Here is a 22,974-nt window from a genome sequence, read left to right as displayed (position 1 = left end):
CAACCCACTGCCGGTATAGCGTGACAGATCCCACTGCCTGTTTAGCGTGTGCAAAACCCACTGCCTGTATAGTGTTACAGAACCCACTGCCTGTATAGCGTGGCACAACCCACTGCCGGTATAGCGTGACAGATCCCACTGCCTGTATAGTGTTACAGAACCCACTGCCTGTATAGCGTGGCACAACCCACTGCCTGTATAGCGTGGCACAACCCACTGCCGGTATAGCGTGACAGATCCCACTGCCTGTTTAGCGTGTGCAGAACCCACTGCCTGTATAGTGTTACAGAACCCACTGCATGTACGGTGTGACAGAACCCACTGCCTGTATAGTGTGACATAACACACTGCCTGTATAGTGTGACAGAACCTACAACCTGTATAGTGTGACCTAACATACTCCCTATATTGTGTGACAGAACCCATAGCCTGCATGGCGTGACAGATCCCACTGCCTGTATAGTGTGATAGAACCCAATGCCTGTGTAGTGTGACAGAACCCACTGCCTGTATAGTTTGAATAATGCCCCCTGCCTGTATAGTGTGAAAAAACTCCCTGCCAATATAGCGTGACATGACCTACTGCCTGTATAGTGTCATAGTACCCATTATTTGTATAATGTGACAGAACCAACTGCTTGTATAGTTTGACATGTTGATGTGACAGATCCCACCTTTCAGCTGGACAATTACCCATTAAGCCAAATCTACACTGGAGTTGCTTACTAAGGAATAATTGAATGTTCTTGAGTGGGCTAGTTACACTTTTGACTTAAATTGGCTTGAAAATCTACAGTCGTGGTAGATCTTCTGCCTCAGTTTGTATGATGGCAATTTGCATATACTCCAGAATGTTATGAAGAGTGATCAGATGAATTGCAATTAATTGCAAAGTCCCCCTTTGCCATGCAAATGAACTGAATCCCCCCCCAAAAAATTCCACTGCATTTCAGCCCTGCCACAAAAGGACCAGCTGACATGTCAGTGATTCTCTCGTTAACACAGGTGTGAGTGTTGACAAGGACAAGGCTGGAGATCACTCTGTCATGATGATTGAGTTCGAATAACAGACTGGAAGCTTCAAAGGGAGGGTGGTGCTTGGAATCATTGTTCTTCCTCTGTCAACCATGGTTACCTGCAAGGAAACACGTGCCGTCATCATTGCTTTACACAAAATGGGCTTCACAGGAAAGGATATTGCTGCCAGTAAAATTGCACCTAAACCAACCATTTATCGGATGAAGAACTTCAAGGAGAGCGGTTCAATTGTTGTGAAGAAGGCTTCAGGGCACCCAAGAAAGTCCAGCAAGCGCCAGGACCGTCTCCTAAAGTTGATTCAGCTGTGGGATTGGGGCACCACCAGTACAGAGCTTGCTCAGGAATGGCAGCAGGCAGGTGTGAGTGCATCTGCACGCACAGTGAGGCGAAGACTTTTGGAGGATGGCCTGGTGTCAAGAAGGGCAGCAAAGAAGCCACTTCTCTCCAGGAAAAACATCAGGGACAGACTGATATTCTGCAAAAGGTACAGGGATTGGACTGCTGAGGACTGGGGTAAAGTCATTTTCTCTGATGAATCCCCTTTCCGATTGTTCGGGGCATCCGGAAAAAAGCTTTTCCGGAGAAGACAAGGTGAGCGCTACCATCAGTCCTGTGTCATGCCAACAGTAAAGCATCCTGAGACCATTCATGTGTGGGGTTGCTTCTCAGCCAAGGGAGTAGGCTCACTCACAATTTTGCCTAAGAACACAGCCATGAATAAAGAATGGCACCAACACATCATCAGAGAGCAACTTCTCCCAACCATCCAGGAACAGTTTGGTGACGAACAATGCCTTTTCCAGCATGATGGAGCACCTTGCCATAAGGCAAAAGTGATAACTAAGTGGCTCGGGGATCAAAACATCGATATTTTGGGTCCATGGTCAGGAAACTCCCCAGACCTTAATCCCATTGAGAATTTGTGGTCAATCCTCAAGAGGCGGGTGGACAAACAAAAACCCACAAATTCTGACAAACTCCAAGCATTGATTATGCAAGAATGGGCTGCCAGTTAGGATGGGGCCCAGAAGTTAATTGACAGCATGCCAGGGCGGATTGCAGAGGTCTTGAAAAAGAAGGGTCAACACTGCAAATTTTGATTCTGCATCAACTTCATGTAACTGTCAATAAAAGCCACTTATGAAATTCTTGTAATTATACTTCAGTATTCCATAGTAACATCTGACAAAAATATCTAAAGACACTGAAGCAGCAAACGTTGTGGAAATAAATATTTCTGTCATTCTCAACATTTTTGGCCACGACTGTATGGAAAGACTTGAAAATGGTTGTCTAACACAGGAGGTTGGTGGCACCTTAATTAGAGAGAATGGGCTTGTGGCAATGGATGGAGCGGAAAAAAGTGGAATGGTATAAAATACATTCCACTTTTGCACTCATATTAATGGCCATTATTATGAGCCATTCTCCCCTCAGCAGCCTCCTTTGCTCTCTAGCAATGATCAACAACCAACTTGACAGTGCTTGAAGCATTTTAAAAGAATAATGTGCAAATATTGTACAATTCAGGTGTGGAAAGCTCTTAGACTAACCCCAAAAGACTCACAGCTTTAATCGCTGCCAAAGGTGATTCTAACATGTATTGACTCAGGGGGTTGAATACTTATCTAATCAAGATATATTAGTGTTTTATTTTTTTATTTTTAAAAGAATTGTTAGAATTTTACTACCACTTACAGAGTATTTTGTGTAGATCGTTGACCCTAAATTGACAACTACATTTTTTTAATCCCACTTTATAACACAACTGATTTATCATACAAGCATAATACAGCAACCATCAGCATTATATTATGATAATACTGAGGTAGTGCTGGACAGATACCTTGATTTGTAAAGACAATCTTATTTATGTGTAGCCCAGGGTTTCCCAAACCTGGTCCTGGACCAAAAACTAAAGTCCACAAGAGAGGACTAAAATCAATTGCTGGGTCTCAGGAGGATAAGATAATACAACATGAAGAGGAGGTTACAGTGTATTGTGGTTTTTACCAATGAATTTATCACTAAGTGGTTAAGCTACAAAACACCAGTATAAACCCCCAGAGCAGGGAAGCAGTGTTTTTGTGTCTAAAAGGTTTAGTCAATATCTAGTATTTACTCTTCTTATTTACAGATTGATATGGGACAAGACCAGTCTTCTTCAGGGTTGTGAGACCTCCTCTCAGAGTTATAATGAGTTATCATCAGGGGGCTGAGGGTGGAGCCATCCCTAAAGAAAGACAGAAGGATGGGTCACCTAACAAGAATCTTGATGAGACCATGGACCCTGATATGGACCCTGATATGAGGTGTGTGTATGTGTGTGTCCAAATGTGTAGCACTTCTCATGATATCAGTTTCCAATCAGGATGACTGTTTATTATATTGTAATTACTGGCATTATACGCATATTATGAGGTATAGTAATTGATTACATTGGAATTGTCAGCTGTATGCTGTCTATAGTGATGAACTGGTGGAACTAATTTTTACCTAATTTAGTCCTCAGTATGCACTGCAGTCTTTAATTTCCATTAAACTAATATTCTGTTTGTGTTTATCATATCACTATCAGAACGTTTTCAAAAGCTATAGCTGTAGTACAAATCTGGTCTGTTGAGTGTTCATGTGCATAAAATAAAATGTCCTACGCCCAGCCCTAAGTCCACTAGAACACTGGAGAATGGAGGAGAACTAAGGTGCTTCTAATGATCATTTATTGTTTATATGGTCGTTTTTCTTGATCACCTCATAATTCACAGTTGAGTCACAGTTAATAATACAAAAAAAAATGTATTGACCTTTTGAAGAAAAATGTGAGTACCTTTTATGTTCACAGCAATTTGAAGTATCTACAGCTACGTACAGCTAGTCATATGTCTATGCATGACCAGAGAAACCAGTCAGTGAATTCAAGCAGCATAGACCCAAGTGATGATGGAGACCAAACCAGGAATGAAAGGTAAACCAACAATACATGCAGTTGACATAGTATGTATAACATGATATGTGTTTCTGGTATGTTCGATTGAATTGTGGGACAGTCTTTTACTGCTTGCAGGATCTGTCTGAAGAGACCATTGTCACCAACACCCAGCTATCTATTCATGAAGACTTGCCTAGTTAAATAAAGGTTAAATTAAATATTTAATAGAAAAGTGATCAATCTATGGCTAACTAACTAACTCTATAAGAGGAGTAAGATAAATTAAAACGTTTGATGTTATTTTATCCAATTTGATGTATTTATTTTTGTTCCTTGTACTAGGCTATATTTGATTATGTGCAGTGAAAAATAACAGAGGAATCAGTCACTCAGTATCTCACGCCGTGAACACACCAATAGTGTCGTACAAAATAGTATTCAGCATCATCTGGATATGTATGCAACATACAGTTTGACGCATACGTTTGATAAATCCAACATATGCACCACACAGAACGCACTGCAACTGCCTCTGCATCACAATGCTGCAAGGCAAACACAGCATTTCATTGGAAATTAATGTAATTCTGGTGTACCAAAATGCAATGACGCTGTCGGTGTGTTTGAAGCGTCATTCAAATGTATTATATATCTATTCTTATTCAAGAAAAGGGTGTTGTGCGTTGTATTGGCCACTAGAGTACGCCACTCGCCTACTTATGACGTCACTTGTGTAGGCTCGAGCTAGAAAGGGCAGACAATGTTGAGGCAGTTCAACTGCAAGAAAACTACAGATGACACATTTACAAAGGTCCTAATTAAACCCAATTTTAATATTTATTTTAAGGTAATAGTTTAATGTTCTCGGTGTGTATGTAAAATGTTCATTGTTCATAGATTTTTTAAAGTCTGCTAGCATACAATGTTAACATATAGCCACACAGAACAATGAGCCAGATGTTTTACCAGATGTATGAAGCATCCGGGTGGCGTTTCCACTCACTACCAATGGAGAGAGCAGAGTGACCAACCCAGAGTTGTCTATCAATAAAGAGCGACCAATCGATGGACAGCAATTTTAAAGATGTATGACAGAGACAAAGAGGGCCTAAACTTGTGATGACTATAGCTACCACTCAGGTTAGCCTGTATTTTCAGAAAGGAGGGAATTAGTACTGGAAATGGAAATGCTAAAATGTCAGGCTGCTCATTAAATCGAACAAGATTATGTATTTAAAAAAAATAAAAAGATTAATTGTGCTGTCTTCCACTTAGCATCGGGCCAGGAGAAGTGATCTGTGATGTCTGTGAGGTCAAAGCTGTGAAGTCCTGTCTGACCTGCAACCTGTACTACTGTGAGACCCACGTCAGGAAGCACTACACAGTACCTAAACTACAGAGACACACCCTGGTGGAGGTGACTGGAGACCTGGAGGAGAAACTCTGTCAGGAGCACAACAGACCTCTGGAGGTGTTCTGCAGGACAGACAAGATGCTGATCTGCAGTATGTGTTCAATGACAATGCACAAAGGACATGATATAGGACATAAGGAGATACAACAAGATGGAAGACAGGTATTGTTTCTGCTTTCTTCCACCCTTTCTCACAATAACTTTCCTCTGTTGTCGTCATTGTCCAATGCGAAGTAGTGCACATTTTTTGCATCCCACTATACAAAATGTTTGTTTCTCCATAAAATAGCACTTGTTCTGAAAACTATTTCATATTGATGATTTCATATGACATGTTGCTCCTTTGTGATCCTCACTTTTTTTTCTGTTGTCCTTTTTGATATTAGACTCAAGGTGAAGAGCAATATCAAAACCTGGTTTTAAATAAAGGTATGTGTTCACACTTTCAAGGCACAGTTCACTGGTACTTTGTCCCCTGTGTTAATGGGTTGAAACATAACATACAGGCTGTGTCAAAACTATTTCTAGCCTATTGGGTGTACAAACCATACTAAATACTATTTACTATACAACCCATGTAGCTGACGTTAGACTCATACTCTCATGATGAGGTAGCCCTGTCTGCGACTTTAAATCAGTGACCACATTTGCATGCACACCAATATCCTGTTATTGTTCGGAATACTCAAGTATTCTGTTATTGAGTTGACGCATATAAACATAATTTCCCGTTTACAATTGTCACGAGAATTTTCTATCCCAATGATAATAACTAACAATCAATAAGCTCTGACCAATCCCCAAGGTTTGTAAGACACTGGGTTAATAATAATTAGTCAAAGACTCAGCTTCTGTAAAAGGTTCATACAGTTTATTCACGAGAACGTTCTGAAGTCCATTATACAAAGACATTCATTTTATAACTCACTCCCTACTTACGCACATACCTCCACACAAACAGTAGATATCCTACACACATACATACACACGAACAGTAGGTGAGTTGTATCCTTCCCCGGAGTTCTCACCACTGTTAATCACTACCCAGCGCTGCCTGTTCCTTTCCCCCGAGATTAGAGGAACCTTGAGAGTTACTCCGTGTCTTCTCAAAAGTTTCTCAAAGTTCTCGCTACATCGGGTCAAACACAGTCTAATTGTTCCCGCTATTTTCTTAGGCACACTCATACACACATACATTTCTCTTCCTCCCGGGTCTCTACTAAACCTTATGGGACTTACGTTTAGTACTTTAATTATTCATTATACATGCTACATAAACTACTAACTACTAATTAGTTAAGTTTCAGGGTGGGATTCTTTAATCATTACCTTTAAACATATTATTCCCTTATCAACAATATCCCGAAAATGCTTGTATCCCGATTATGAGAAAACCTGATATGATGCCTGAGATATGCTGATCTTAGATGTATACTGTGGCATTTCAACACCTTATCCCGTTTACTGTATACTGTGGCATTTCAACACCTTATCCCGTTTACTGTATACTGTGGCATGTCAACACCTTATCCCGTTTACTGTATACTGTGGCATGTCAACACCTTATCCCATTTACTGTATACTGTGGCATGTCAACACCTTATCTCGTTTACTGTAATAATATATTTTGCTGATAGTCTGCACTGGACTATATATCCTACTGGCTTAGGCCTAATTTAGGGATCAGGAAGAAAAAACAGTAACTCAAACAGTGGAAAAATTGTTCCCGTGCAAAATGTCCAAAGGTCAACAGTTTGACCGGCTTTAAAGAAATTAAAAGCTGAGAAAATGATGAAACCAAGACTAGTTAGTCTTGGGTGCATATTTTATGTGGTTGCATATGTGTCAAAAATAACACGTTACACGCGCATTCACATTTTCTCATGAGATGCTGAAAGAAAGACATTTTATTTCTCCACTCCTGTTCCTGAGACAAAATGTACATTTGCTGTATAATTTTACTGCAAGAAATGCATAATTCTACAGGTGTTCATATTATATTAGGCTACATGTGAGAGGTTATAGGTCTCTAGTCAGTGTCCAGATTTCAGTTTCTATTCCATATGAATTTAAATTAGAAATAAGGATACTGTAATGGCTGTCTGGAAGAGGGGACCAAGGTGCAGCAGAGGATGTGTTCATCATTAGAATTTGAATTCAAAAACAATACAACACTACAAAAATGAACAAAAACGACAGCAAACAGTCCTGTTAGGAAAATACTCAAAACAGAAACAATTACCCACAAAACCCAAAGGAAAAACATGCTCCTTATGCGTGACTCCCAATCAGCAACAACGAGCTTCAGCTGTGCCTGATTGGGAGCCACACACGGCCCAAAACAAAGAAATACAAAACATAGAGAAAGGAACATAGAACGCCCACCCAATGTAACACCCTGGCCTAACCAAAATAAAGAACAAAAAACCCTCTCTATGGCCAGGGCGTTACAGATACAGGGATACTTGTGTTGGTTTCCTGAGTGGGAAACGAGTTCAGATCCCACCAGTTACAATCTTACCAGTTACACCCTGTAGCCTTCTTTGATTATCAGCTGTTGTGAAACACACGTGGGTCTGAAAATACTATTATCTTCATCAATAATGTGCAGCGAATTCATACTAGAGGCCAATGGCGATTTTAGCATGCAAATCTTGGTGGGGCAAAAAAAACTATTTTGCATGCAGGAAAACCCCTACACAACACAACACTAAACAATACATGAATTGCACTATATCAGTGACAATGTAACGGTTGTCGTCGGGAATGGAGGACCAAAACGCAGCAGGAATGTGAATGCTCATCTTGAATTTTTTTTTAAACCAAGAAAACACCAAAATAACTAAATGAAGAACGAACGAACAACAAAACAGTCCTGTCAGGCTCATACACGCAAAACAAGAAACAATCTCCCACAAACAAACTCCCCCAAAAATTATTGGGGGTGCCTCTCATGCTCTACCTTCCTCCCAGGCAGGTTGTCACAGTGGTCCAGTAATTGTTCCCATGTCCAGTCAATCCTAGACTCCAATACCTCCAGCGACCAGGCTGCCATCTCCTCCCGAGCGCGCTGCTTCCTATAGTCCAGACCGAATTCCCTTGGCTCCTTTCTCCACTGCTTGGTCCTTTTATGTTGGGAGATTATGTAATGGTTGTCGTCGAATGGATGACCAAAACGCAGCAGGAATGTGGATGCTCATCTTGAATTTTATTTTAAACCAAGAAAACACCAAAATAACTAAATGAAGAACGAACGAACAACAAAACAGTTGTCAGGCTCACACACGCAAAACAAGAAACAATCTCCCACAAACACTTAACCAAACACATACCCATATATAGGACTCTCAATCAGAGGCAACTAGAAAACACCTGCCTCCAATTGAGAGTCCAACCCCAATAAACTAGACATAGAAATACAAAAGACTAGAGACCACATAGAAATACAAACCTAGAACATAACCCCAAAAACCCGGAACTAACTAAACCAACACCCTACTAAATAAATCACCACCCCAAACCACATAAACAAAATACCCTCTGCCACGTCCTGACCAAACTACAATAACAAATAACCCTTAACTGGTCAGGACGTGACAGTACCCCCCCTAAAGGTGCAAACCCCGGATGCACCTCATAAATAAAAAAAATAAAAAACAATAACAACAAAAAATCCCGCTAAACTAAAGGGAGGGAAGGGAGGGTGGCTGCCGTCACCGATGGCACTTGTGCTACACCCCCCCCCTCCCCAACCCACCTATACAGGAGGTGGTTCTGGCTCTGGCCTACTGTCCTCCAGAATGCAGACAGACTTGCTCAGTTTCGGGCCGTAGGCAGACTCCCATCGTTCCGGATCGTAGGCAGACCTCTTCTGTTCCACACTGTAGGCAGACTCATTCGATACACAGTTAATCATCTTTAGCTCCGGATTGTCAACAGACTTACTCAATTCCGGGTTGCTGATCGACTCCCTTGGTTCCAGGTCACAGGCAGTCTCCCTCGGTTCCGGACTAGACACTGTTGCCGGATACTCTGGACTGCACACTGTTGCCGGATACTCTGGACTGCACACTGTTGCCGGATACTCTGGACTGCACACTGTTGCTGGATACTCTGGACTGCACACTGTTGCCGGATACTCTCGAGGCTGGGCTGACGCACTGGAAGCCTGATGCGTGGTACTGGTACTGGATGTGCCAGTCTGGGGACACTCACCTCAGGGCTAGTGCGGGGAGCGGGAACAGGCCGAGTCGGACTGGGTTGACGCACTGGAAGCCTGATGCGTGGTGCTGGTACTGGAGGTATCAGCCTGGGAACACGCACCTCAGGGCTAGTGCGGGGAGCGGGAACAGGCTGAGTCGGACTGGGTTGACGCACTGGAAGCCTGATGCGTGGTGCTGGTACTGGAGGTATCAGCCTGGGAACACGCACCTCAGGGCTAGTGCGAGGAGCAGGAACAGGCTGTACTGGACTGACTCATTGGAAGCTTGATGCGTGGTGCTGGTACTGGACGTGCCAGACTGGGGTTTCGCACTTCCGGGTCAGCACGAGAGACAGGAACTGGAAACACCGGGCCATGGAGGCGCACAGGCGGTCTTGATCTCACCTCCTGCACAACCCGTCCTGGCTGGATGGAACTAGTAGCCCTGTACGAGCGGAGTGCTGGTACAGGGCGAACTGGGCTGTGCAGTGGCCTGATGGTTGCCGTGCGTAGAGCGGGAGTAGGGTAGCCTGGTCCTAGGAGGCGTACCGGCAACCAGACGTGCTGCGCAGGCATCCTCCTACCAGGCTGGATGCCCACTCTAGCACGGCACCTGCGAGGGGCTGGAATAACTCGCACCGGACTGTGCGTGCGTATGGGCGAGATTGTGCGCACTTCAGCAAAACACGGCACCCTCCACTCCATACGCCTCCATATAAACACGGGGAGCTGGCTTAGGGCTCACCCTTGGCCCAGCCAAACAACCCGTGTGCCCCCCCCAAAAAATTATTGGGGGTGCCTCTCGTGCTCTACCTTCCTCCCAGGCAGGTTGTCACAGTGGTCCAGTAATTGTTCCCATGTCCAGTCAATCCTAGACTCCAATACCTCCAGCGACCAGGATGCCATCTCCTCCCGAGCGCGCTGCTTCCTATAGTCCAGACTGAATTCCCTTGGCTCCTTTCTCCACTGCTTGGTCCTTTTATGTTGGGAGATTATGTAACGGTTGTCGTCGGGAATGGATGACCAAAACGCAGCAGGAATGTGGATGCTCATCTTAAATTTTATTTTAAACCAAGAAAACACCAAAATAACTAAATGAAGAACGAACGAACAACAAAACAGTCTTGTCAGGCTCACACACGCAAAACAAGAAACAATCTCCCACAAACACTTAACCAAACACATACCCATATATAGGACTCTCAATCAGAGGCAACTAGAAAACACCTGCCTCCAATTGAGAGTCCAACCCCAATAAACTAGACATAGAAATACAAAAGACTAGAGACCACATAGAAATACAAACCTAGAACATAACCCCAAAAACCCGGAACTAACTAAACCAACACCCTACTAAATAAATCACCACCCTGAACCACATAAACAAAATACCCTCTGCCACGTCCTGACCAAACTACAATAACAAATAACCCTTAACTGGTCAGGACGTGACAGACAAATGGTGCCCACAAACTGTTAGGGTCTACATAAAGCTGTCCCAACAGCAGAGTCCCAGCACCTTACCACTGCTCCATCTGGCTATCAGTGGAGCCTTGTCTGGCAGTGAAACAGTTCATTCAGCCTCATTTACTGTCTTTAAAAAAAAACAGCTGATATGACTGACTTTCTTAAACAAATGTGGTTTCTACTGACAATTGAGATGTACAAACTATGGCATAAGGGAATGACGAGCGCATAAGAGACAATCCGTAATTTTGATTAAGACATTAATGAGCGAGCTAAGACGAACGTAGTCAATATAACTATTTGTTCAGCACTTTTGAAATGTACAGCGACAGAATTCAGAACATGGGCCGTTCTTACAGTGCTCTCCCTGTACACCAAGTCAGAAACGTAGGATAAACAACGGGGGCATATAAGCAGACAATGAAAGCTCTTACAATTTTCGATGATTACTTTTCTCTAAAACAGGCTATAGGCTACATGTGCACCACCAAGTCAGAACAGTAGGCGAAATTAAGAGTGGTAAATAGACCACATTTTTAGGGTGATGCACATGGGCTACTAACAACATACGCTTAGTATTACGTTCTTAGCTACAGTATACATATCTCCCTGGTATATTACATCATTTATGCAGCAGCATACAATACATTTTGGCCTCACCTTCCAAACCATTCATTGTTAAATTTGCGATTTCTAACTTGTTGTGTAATGTTTATGTCCAATGGCCGATGAACACCGATACTTTTTATCTATAATTTCTCTTCATTATTTATCTTCATATGACAAGGATTCAAAGGGATTTGCCAGTAGATTGTCCACTTGATTCATGATGATGACTGCTAGCTAAGATTTTGAAAGTATGATGTTGACATGATCAGTCCAATTAAAGCTACTGTAGATATAACATGATTTACGTGGCCAATGACCTTGAGCCTTCATGGATGGGCACTTCCAATGTCAGCAGCCAAAGGGCTATAATTTTCAATGTCTACCCTTACACTTTGCGGTGACGTAGTTTCCCTATGAGTGACAGAACACTGAGCCAATCACTGGGTAATGATCCGTATGTTCTGCTGGCCCGCCCCAACACCACAGAAAGCACTGAGCTAGGCTGAAACACCTGCTTGGAGCTGCCTCCTTGTATGCGGCTTTATTAGCTCAATTATATACTATATATAATGTAATATATATATTACATTGTTTGCAAACTGATATGTGACATGTAATAATGCCAAAATAACATGCAAAACATTTTTTTAAATATTTTGAGTAGGGGGTGCTGAGTAATTAAAAAAAATTTTTTTTACTCCTTTCTAATAAAGTATTTGCAGGTTAACAATCAAATATAATTCCTAATGTGATGAGTAACCTAAACATAGGACAAGATTTGGTAACAGTACCACTGCAGCTTAAAGTCAATTGAAATAAATTATTGAATTACTCCTGTCTATACAGAATTAAATAAAACTTCACCAGAGAGCATGACAGCCACAGAGGATCAGTAGCTTCTTTTAACGCTGTGGATTGTTTCAAATCACAAGTGTGTAGGCCTTATGCCTTCTTGGGAAGCCTGCAATTTGGGCAGCGCGCGTGACAATAGGCTTAGCTGATTATTGAGATGCAGCTGTCAGTGAAACGGAAAGCATCTAAAATACGTATCAATTTCCCATTACATATGTCACCAGCAGTACATTTACCTTTAATGCCCGTCATTAGGTTACATTAATTTCTGTTAATCCATGGATTAGTTAGGATGTAATTTATGGATGTTCCCATTTATATTATTATAAAATATACATAAAATGCATCCTACAGTACAATTGCAACGTCTACCTATGACCACACAATGGTATTACCAATGTAAATCCAGGTTGGTTACCTGTGATATAAGTCAGTACTCGACATCCATCCATGTCTGAGGACGTCGGGAGATGACCTGGAAACCGGCCACTAGGGCCAGTAGGGGCAACAGTGAGCGCTGTTACCTTAAAGTAGGTTTTGGTTTTGCTAGGGTGATGTGGACGAGGATGCATCTGGTTCTAAAGAGTGCATGTCCGAATCGAGCGTTTTAAGCCTCTCCTAAACCTTAACCCTAACCTTAACCATTCAGTGTTAATGCCAAACCTTAAGAATTCAGAGTTAATGCCTCAACTTTACCCATAACCTTAAACATTCAGAGTTAATGCTTAAATGTAACCTCAAACACTTTAGAAATTTGTAGTTTGACAAACATGGATGAACGTCTAATTCTGACTTGAGACTGTGAGAGCTTGTTGGTAAATTGTATATTAATATTAATTTTAAACATTCTAACAGTGAAATGTCCAAACTGTGTCTGCATGTCAATCATTTGATCTCGATCAGTTTCATGGGAATATGCATTTAGATCTTGAATTACTGTTTCGTGAGCAAATTAGAGCAGATGGTGTTAACAAACTGCATAGCCTTCCTGGATTTTGTTTTAATCAAAACACATTCTTTCTAGTGGTGAGCGCTGAGTTTTGGCCATATGAGATTTTTTTTTACTATTCAGCTAACCATCCTAAAATCTCTAAAATATAAGAAATTAGGTGGTGTTTTTGGTGAACACGTGTGCGTGTGTGAAAGAGGGGTGTTGTAACTAAGATTGTGCCTATTAAAACGGAATACAAATGTACAGCTACGCAAATCATAGTGGAGAAAATCACTATCCTCAATCCAGCTTCAGCGGGTGGAAAGCACCAGTTTCAGGGCCGCACCCTGCACTGTGTTGCTTGCTTGGCTAGTAGTCCTACACCAACGTGTTTGACATGGGCAGGAGCAGGCCTGCGAACTGAGGGCTAGAGAATGCCATATTCCTTATTTAATATTGTTCCCATTCCCTTTTCGCCAAGTTTAGCATTGTAAACATTCGCTTAGAGCTCTCCATGCAGAATGCTGCCCATAAATTGCCATGGCTATGGTTTGAGCACAAAGTAAAATCATTTTAAAAGCACAAGTACATGATTTTTCAGAGTTCTTTGGTCCTAGGTATTGAAACCCATCACTGTGTTGTTGAGACCTGTGATTTCTTCAAAGAAGGTTCAAAGTAAATTGTTAACAGCTGGTTGGGTGCACTCATGTATAACTATTGCCAATTGCTTATTCACTCCTTAACCAGTGCTGCCCCCTCCTGGTGAGATCCAGTTCCAGTCAGTGACGTCAGACTCTGTGTCTCTGAGCTGGGGTTCCCCTGAGGAATGGACGGGACCACAGAAGTTCATAGTGACTTGGAAGTGTGACGGGGAAGAGAGCAGTCTAAGAGTTAAAGGCGTGCTTAATGTTAAAATAAATGGCCTCGAACCTGGTAGAAGATATGAGTTCAATGTGGCTACAGAGGGAGATAATGGCAGCCAAAGCAGAAGAAGGGTCTCAGCATCTGTATCGACAGGTAACTTGTGTTTGTCATCCTTGTGTTTGTCATCATGGCTTTTGTTTATTTGTTTAATATACTGTATGTTATAATGAAAATTGACCCAATCGCTTCTCTAACCACACATTTGGTTTTCATTCCAGAGGTCCCGACACCTAGAGATGTAATGATAGTCCAGTCTGGAGCAACCGCTTTCACTCTAAAATGGAAGAAGGCTCCTGGACTGGACCAAACCCCTCAGAGCTTCCTCGTGTCCTACAGCAGCCCAGGAACAGAGACTAAAGCAGCAAATGCTACAGACTGCTACATAATATTGTCTGATCTTCAACTGGGGACTCAGTACACTATCGGTGTCTCAACTGTTCTAAAGAATGGGGAACAAAGTGAACCTGTTTCTACAACCATCTGCACAAGTAAGGCTTTGTGTAGTTTTTTTGAACAACTGTTTCACCCTCACATTGACTCATAGTACAATTATGCTTCCTGAATGTCAAAATTATATAGACTTCCTTAAAGCGTACTTTCTAAATGTTTCAACTTCATACTCATCATCTCAAGCACAACCCCAAAATCGACATGTGAAAATGGCGCTTTTCTATATTTTCTAGTAAACAAGATAGAGGAAGATACGTGTTTCCAAAGAAATCTTTAACCAATTAGTAGACAATTAGTAAGCAATTAGTAGACAATGTCTACACATAATTGGTTAAAAATCAGACAATGCGCACCGATGATGTCATTGGAAACACATATCTTCCTCTATCTTGTTTACTACAAAACAATAAAACGCACCATTTTCACATACAGTATGTTGATGTTGGGGTGGTGCTGGAGATGATGAATGTGAAGTTGAAAATGTTAGACATGTCCCTTTAATTACACACAGGTAACTGCCAAAATAATGCAAACAAATCAAATCAAATTTTATTGGTCACATATTTAGCAGATGTTGTTGGTCACATATTTAGCAGAGGTTATTGGTGACATATTTAGCAGAGGTTATTGGTGACATATTTAGCAGAGGTTATTGGTGACATATTTAGCAGAGGTTATTGGTGACATATTTAGCAGAGGTTATTGGTGACATATTTAGCAGAGGTTATTGGTGACATATTTAGCAGAGGTTATTGGTGACATATGCAACACAAAGTCAAGATCCCACAACTGAAGGTGGGAAAAAGGGCTGCCTAAGTATGATTCCCAATCAGAGACAACGATAGACAGCTGCCTCTGATTGGAAACCATACTAGGCCAATCAAAGAAAAAGACAACATAGAAATATAACACATATAATGCCCACCCCACATCACACCGTGACCTGACCAAACAGAGAAAAACGTCTCTCAGGTCAGGGCGTGACAGTACCCCCCCAAAGGTGTGGACTCCCGACCGGAAACCTGAACCTATAGGGGAGTGTCCGGGTGGGCATCTCCTCTTGGTGGTGGCTCCGGTTCGGGGCATAGCCCCCACTCCGCCCGCTGATCCCTCCGCTTTTGTGTCACTGGAGAAACCAGACCGTGGATCATCGCCGGAAGCTCCGAACCGTGGATCGTCGCTGGATGAACCGGACTGTAGATCATCGCCGGAGTCTCTGAACTTGAAACCCCTGCTGGAGGTTCTGGACTGCCGACCGCCGCTGGAGACTCTGGACTGCAGGCCGCCGCTGGAGACTCTGGACTGCAGGCCGCCGCTGGAGACTCTGGACTGCAGGCCGCCGCTGGAGACTCTGGACTGCAGGCCGCCGCTGGAGACTCTGGACTGCAGGCCGCCGCTGGAGACTCTGGACTGCAGGCCGCCGCTGGAGACTCTGGACTGCAGGCCGCCGCTGGAGACTCTGGACTGCAGGCCGCCGCTGGAGAGTCTGGACTGCAGGCCGCCGCTGGAGAGTCTGGACTGCAGGCCGCCGCTGGAGAGTCTGGACTGCAGGCCGCCGCTGGAGAGTCTGGACTGCAGGCCGCCGCTGGAGAGTCTGGACTGCAGGCCGCCGCTGGAGAGTCTGGACTGCAGGCCGCCGCTGGAGACTCTGGACTGCAGGCCGCCGCTGGAGACTCTGGACTGGGAATTGTCGCCGGAGGCTCTGGACTGGGATCTGTCGCCAGAAGCTCTGGACTGGGAAGGCGCACTGGAGGCCTGATGCGTGGGGCTGGCACAGGTAGCCAGACTGGTAACATGAACCTCAGGGCGAGTGCGAGGAGCAGGCACAGGACGTACTGGACTGGGGAGGCGCTTTGGGGGAGTGCGAGGAGCAGGCACAGAATATACTGGACCATGGAGGCGCACTGGAGGTCACGAGCGTAGAGCTGGCACAACCTGTCCTGGCTGGATGCTTACTTTCGCCCAGCAGATGCGGGGCGCTGGCACAGGACGCACTGGGCTGTGAATGCGCGCTGGCGACACAGTGCACGGAGCCGGCGCAGGATATCCTGGACCGAGGAGGCGTACTGGAGACCAGGAGTGCTGAGCTGGCACAATCCGTCCTGGCTGAATGCCCACTCCAGCATGGCAAATGCAGGGCGCAGGCACAGAGCGCACCGGGCTATGAATGCGCACTGGAGATACAGTGCGCATCACAGCAAAACACGGTGCCTGACTGTCCACCTGCTCCCCACGGTAAGCACGGGGAGTTGGCTCAGGTCTCCACCCTGACTCTGCCAATCTCCCCGTGTGCCCCCCCCCAAAAAAAAAATTGGGGTCTGTTACTCGTGCCTGCCTCGTGGTTGGTATAATGCCTCGTAATATCGCCGTTCCACTCTCGCTGCCTCAATCTCCTCCCTCGGAAGGCGATACTCCCCGGACTGACTCCAGGGTCCTTTCCCGTCCAGTATTTCCTCCCATGTCCACTCCTGATCACGCTGCTTGGTCCGTTGGATCTTCTGTGACTTTCGTCGTTATGGGTAGACCAAGGCGCAGTGTGAGTTGTGTTCATCATATTTATTTATAAATGTGAACCAGCAAAAACTATACAACGAACGAAAAGCTAAGTGTGCAAACACATGCAACACAAAGACAAGATCCCACAACTGAAGGTGGGAAAAGTAGCAGAGGTTATTGGTCACATATTTAGCAGAGGTTATTGGTCACATATTAAGCAGAGGTTACTGGTCACATATTAAGCAGAGGTTACTGGTCACATATTAAGCAGAGGTTACTGGTCACATATTAAGCAGAGGTTACTGGTCACATATTAAGCAGAGGTTACTGGTCACATATTTAGCAGATGTTATTGGTCACATACACATATTAAGCAGATGTTATTGCGGGTTTATCGAAACGCTTGTGTTCCTAGTATCTAACAATTCACAGCAATACACACAGATCTCAAAGTAAAATAATGGAATTAAATATTAGGACGAGCAATGTCAGAGTGGCATTGGCTAGAATGGCATTGACTAGAATACTGTAGAATACAGTATATACAGTGCATTAGGAAAGTATTCAGACCCCTTGACTTTTTCCACATTTTGTTACGTTACAGCTTTATTCTACAATTGAAAACAATAAATAATCCCTCATCAATCTACACACAATACCCCATAATGACAAACCTTTTTTTTTTTGCAAATGTATAAAATAAATAAATAAATCAGAGACAACGAAATATCACATTTACATAAGTATTCAGACCCTTTACTCAGTACTTTGATGAAGCACCTCTGGCAGCGATTACAGCCTTGAGTCTTCTTGGGTATGACGCTACAAGCTTGGCACACCTGTATTTGGGGAATTTCTCACGTTCTTCCCTGCAGATCCTCTCAAGCTCTGTCAGGTTTGATGGGGAGTGTTGCTGCACAGCTATTTTCAGGTCTCTCCAGAGATGTTCGATCGGGTTCAAGTCCGGGCTCTGGCTGGGTCACTCAAGGACATTCAGAGACTTGTCCCGAAGCCACTCCTGCGTTGTTTTGGCTCTGTTCTTAGGGTCGTTGTCATGTTGGAAGGTGAAATGTCGCCCCAGTCTGAGGTCCTGAGCACGCTGGAGCAGGTTTTCATCAAGGATCTCTCTGTACTTTGCTTCATTCATCTTTCCCTCTCCTGGTCCCTGATGCTGAAAAACATCCCCACAGCATGATGCTGCCACCACCATGCTTCACAGAAGGTATGGTGCCAGGTTTCTTCCAGACCTGACACTTGGCATTCAGGCCAAAGAGTTCAATCTTGGTTTCATCAGACCAGAGAATATTGTTTCTCATGGTCAGAGTCCTTTTTGTGCCAACCTGTCCTGGCTGGATGCTTACTTTCGCCCGGCACAGGATATCCTGGACCGAGGAGGCGTACTGGAGACCAGGAGTGCTGAGCTGGCACAATCCGTCCTGGCGGAATGCCCACTCCAGCATGGCAAATGCGGGGCGCAGGCACAGAGCGCACCTGGAGATACAGTGCACATCACAGCATAACACGGTGCCTGACTGTTCACCTGCTCCCCACGGTAAGCACGGGGAGTTGGCTCAGGTCTCCACCCTGACTCTGCCAATCTCCCCGTGTGCCCCCCCCCCAAAAAAAATTGGGGTCTGTTACTCGTGCCTGCCTCGTGGTTGGTATAATGCCTCGTAATATCGCCGTTCCACTCTCGCTGCCTCAATCTCCTCCCTCGGAAGGCGATACTCGGACTGACTCCAGGGTCCTTTCCCGTCCAGTATTTCCTCCCATGTCCACTCCTGATCACGCTGCTTGGTCCGTTGGTGGTGGGATCTTCTGTGATGTTCGTCGTTATGGGTAGACCAAGGCAAACACCAAGTGGGCTGTCATGACCCTTTTGCTGAGGAGTGGCTGAGGAGTGGCTTCCGTCTGGCCACTCCCCTGATTTGGATAGAAAACACCCTAAAATTTCTAAAACTGTTTGAATGGTGTCTGTGAGTATAACAGAACTCATATGGCAGGCCAAAACCTGAGAAGATTCTGAACAGGAAGTGCCCTCTCTGACCATTTGTTGGCCTTCTATAGCCTCTTTATCGAAAACAGAGGATCTCTGCTGTAACGTGACATTTTCTAAGACTCCCATAGGCTCTCAGAAGAAGCCAGAACGGGGAATGATGACTCTGCAGTCCCTGGCTGAAAAACAGTAGCGCATTTGGATAGTGGTCGATCTGAGAACAATGAAACGGGTGCGCGCGTGCACGTGAAGAGTCCATTTTACACTTTCAGTCTTTGAACGAAAACGACGTCTCCCGGTCGGAATATTATCGCTATTTTACGAGAAAAATCGCATAAAAATTGATTTTAAACAGCGTTTGACATGCTTCGAAGTACGATAATGGAATATTTTGAAATTTTTGTCACGATACGCGCCGGCGCGTCACCCTTAGGATAGTGTCTTGAACGCAAGAACAAAACGCAGCTATTTGGATATAACTATGGATTATTTGGAACCAAAACAACATTGGGTGTAAACTAGAAGTCCTGGGAGTGCATTCTGACGAAGAACAGCAAAGGTAATCCAATTTTTCTTATAGTATATCTGAGTTTGGTGAGTGCCAAACTTGGTGGGTGTCAAAATAGCTAGCCATGATGGCCGGGCTATCTACTCAGAATATTGCAAAATGTGCTTTCACCGAAAAGCTATTTTAAAATCGGACATAGCGATTGCATAAAGGAGTTCTGTATCTATAATTCTTAAAATAATTGTTATGTTTTTTGTGAACGTTTATCGTGAGTAATTTAGTAAATTCACCGGAAGTGTTCGGTGGGAATGCTAGTTCTGAACGTCACATGCTAATGTAAAAAGCTGGTTTTTGATATAAATATGAACTTGATTGAACAAAACATGCATGTATTGTATAACATAATGTCCTAGGAGTGTCATCCGATGAAGATCATAAAAGGTTAGTGCTGCATTTAGCTGTGGTTTTGGTTTTTGTGACATTATATGCTAGCTTGAAAAATGGGTGTGTGATTATTTCTGGCTGGGTACTCTCCTGACATAATCTAATGTTTTGCTTTCGTTGTAAAGCCTTTTTGAAATCGGACAATGTGGTTAGATAAAGGAGAGTCTTGTTTTTCAAATGGTGTAAAATAGTCATATGTTTGAAAAATTGAAGTTTTGGGATTTTTGAGGAGTTTGAAATTCGCGCCACGCCCTATCATTGGATATTGGAGCTGTGTTCCGCTAGAGGAACATCTAGATGTAAGAGGATAAAGGCCTGATTGGTGGAATGCTGCAGAGATTATTTTCCTTCTAGAAGGTTCTCCTATCTCCACAGAGGAAATCTGGAGCTCTGATTAAGGCCCTTCTCCCCCGATTGCTCAGTTTGGCCGGGCGTCCAGCTCCAGGAAGACTCTTGGTGGTTCCAAACTTCTTCAATTTGAGAAATATGGAGGCCGCTGTGTTTTGGGGGACCTTCAATGCTGCAGAATGCTTTTGCTACACTTCCCCAGATCTGTGCCTTGACACAATCTTGTCTCGGAGCTCTTACGGACAATTCCTTCCACCTTGTGGCTTGGTTTTTGCTCGGACATGCACTGTCAACTGTGGGACCTTATATAGACAGGTGTGTGCCTTTCCAAATCCTTTCCAATCATTAGAATTTACCACAGGTGGACTCCAATCATGTTTTAGAAACATTTCAAGGATGATCAATGGAAACAGGATGAGCTCAATTTCGAGTCTCATAGCAAAGGGTCTGAATACTTATGTAAATAAGGTATTTCTGTTTTTTTATTTGTAATACATTTGCTAACATTTCTAAAAACCTGTTTTTGCCTTGTCATTCTAGGGTATTGTGTGTACAAAAATCTATTTTAGAATAAGGCTGTAACATAACAAAATGTGGAAAAAGTCAAGAGGTCTGAATACATTCCGGATGAATTGTACATATGAAATGAGTACAACCGTATTGCAACATTATTAACCTCTATGGGCTAGGTGGGACGCTTGTGTCCCACCTACTCAACAGCCAGTGTAATCCCGTGGCGCGATATTCAAATACCTCAAAAATGCAAAAAGTTCAATTTTTCAAACATATGACTATTTTACACCATTTTAAAGACAAGACTCTCGTTAATCTAACCACACTGTCTGATTTCAAAAAGGCTTTACAACGAAAGCAAAACATTAGATTATGTCAGCAGAGTACCCAGCCAGAAATAATCAAACACCCATTTTTCAAGCTAGCATATAATGTCACATAAACCCAAACCACAGCTAAATGCAGCACTAAGCTTTGATGATCTTCATCAGATGACAACCCTAGGACATTATGCTTGAGCAATGAGAACAGAGATTCTGCTTGAGCCAGCTCAACGTTGAATTTTCACAAGTTCCTGAGAACTCAGAGAATGCTGTGTCCGGTGTGGTCTGATAAACCGTATGATGGAAAACCTATAGCCTATACCTCAGACCTTTTTTAGGTTAGATGTGTGTACGCATTAAGCAGGTTGTAAGCAAAGATATGTGAGTATATGACATCTGGGTTGTCGTCTTGGCATCCGCGTCCAAGTCCTCAGACTTGGAAGTGGAGTATCTGGGGACGGGATTTGGCAGAGGCAATGAGTGGCCAACAACACGCAAGATTGGGTTATGGGTTCTGAGATTGTTCACAACTAAACCCTAATTTTAAGTGTACGAACACGGCAGGATAGTAAAAACCTAGAAAGTAAAATGTTTTTTAAGATAATTGTGTGTAGGAGATCCCCTTTAGGGACCCTTGTTATTATCTTGTGTAGTTAGCTGTTCTTGAAAGTTTTAGGTTTGATGGGTAGCTAATAGTATACTTTGGTATCAACACTACTGTACTACACCTTTCCCTTAGTACTTCCAGACCCAGTTGGGCTGAAGGTGGACTCAGTAACCATCTCATCAGCCAATGTGAGCTGGAGCCAGCCTCATGGAATGGACCAAACCCAACACCGATACCTGGTATCTTACCAGGGCACAGAGAAGGAGCGATGGATTTCTACTCGATATCATAGTATTGTTCTCTCTGACCTCCAACCTGCCACTGAGTACTCAGTCACTGTCTGCACTGAGTTGGAAAATGGGGAACAAAGTCAACCTGTGTCAACAACCTTCACCACAAGTAAAGTCTAAACTTAGAAAAACACTTATTTTTCATGTTATTTCTAAACAGATCACTGTTGTTAAATTCAAATGATTTCTCAAAATGTATTTCATTTCAAATCTATTTTAGGAGTCCCATCACCTGAAGACTTGATGGTAGTCCAGTTGCAACCGATTTCACTCTCTGTCAAGTGGACAAAGGCTCCTGGACTGGACCAAACCCCTCAGCGTTTCCTCGTATCCTACAGCAGCCCAGGAACAGAGCACCGGACAGCACATACTGAAGACTGCCATACGACACTCTCTGACCTGCAACCTGGTACTCAGTACACTGTCAGCATCTCAACTGTGCTGAATAATGGGGAACAGAGTGAACCTGTCTCTACAACCATCTACACTAGTAAGATATTTTACTCTAAGTTTGTCGACATTTTCAGACCTCAGAAGTTGTCTGATATTGAGATGAGTCCACTTCTCACACCACCTGTTGTGTCAAAAGAAGACAATTGTCATCTAATGATTAAAATTAGACATTTTATTATTG

The 22,974-nt window shown here is 43.5% G+C and overlaps 1 protein-coding gene across 1 annotated transcript in view; it reads left to right on the top strand.

Moving 5' to 3' along the window:
• Positions 1-3,177: 3,177 nt before the first annotated feature.
• The window catches only part of LOC115202449 (fibronectin), a 25,138-nt gene continuing 5,341 nt past the window's right edge, over positions 3,178-22,974 (top strand). Inside the window, exons 1-8 of the mRNA XM_029766600.1 lie at positions 3,178-3,350; positions 3,881-4,003; positions 5,243-5,543; positions 5,768-5,810; positions 14,189-14,458; positions 14,584-14,853; positions 22,183-22,449; positions 22,561-22,830. Coding sequence (XP_029622460.1) covers positions 3,235-3,350; positions 3,881-4,003; positions 5,243-5,543; positions 5,768-5,810; positions 14,189-14,458; positions 14,584-14,853; positions 22,183-22,449; positions 22,561-22,830 — 1,660 coding nt within the window. The 5' untranslated portion in view covers positions 3,178-3,234. The remainder of the gene's footprint in view (positions 3,351-3,880; positions 4,004-5,242; positions 5,544-5,767; positions 5,811-14,188; positions 14,459-14,583; positions 14,854-22,182; positions 22,450-22,560; positions 22,831-22,974) is intronic.

This window comes from Salmo trutta, chromosome 11, assembly GCF_901001165.1.
Source record: "Salmo trutta chromosome 11, fSalTru1.1, whole genome shotgun sequence".
Taxonomy (NCBI): Eukaryota; Metazoa; Chordata; class Actinopteri; order Salmoniformes; family Salmonidae; genus Salmo; species Salmo trutta.
Note: the sequence above shows the minus strand (reverse complement) of the source record. Positions and strands in the feature narration are given on the sequence as shown.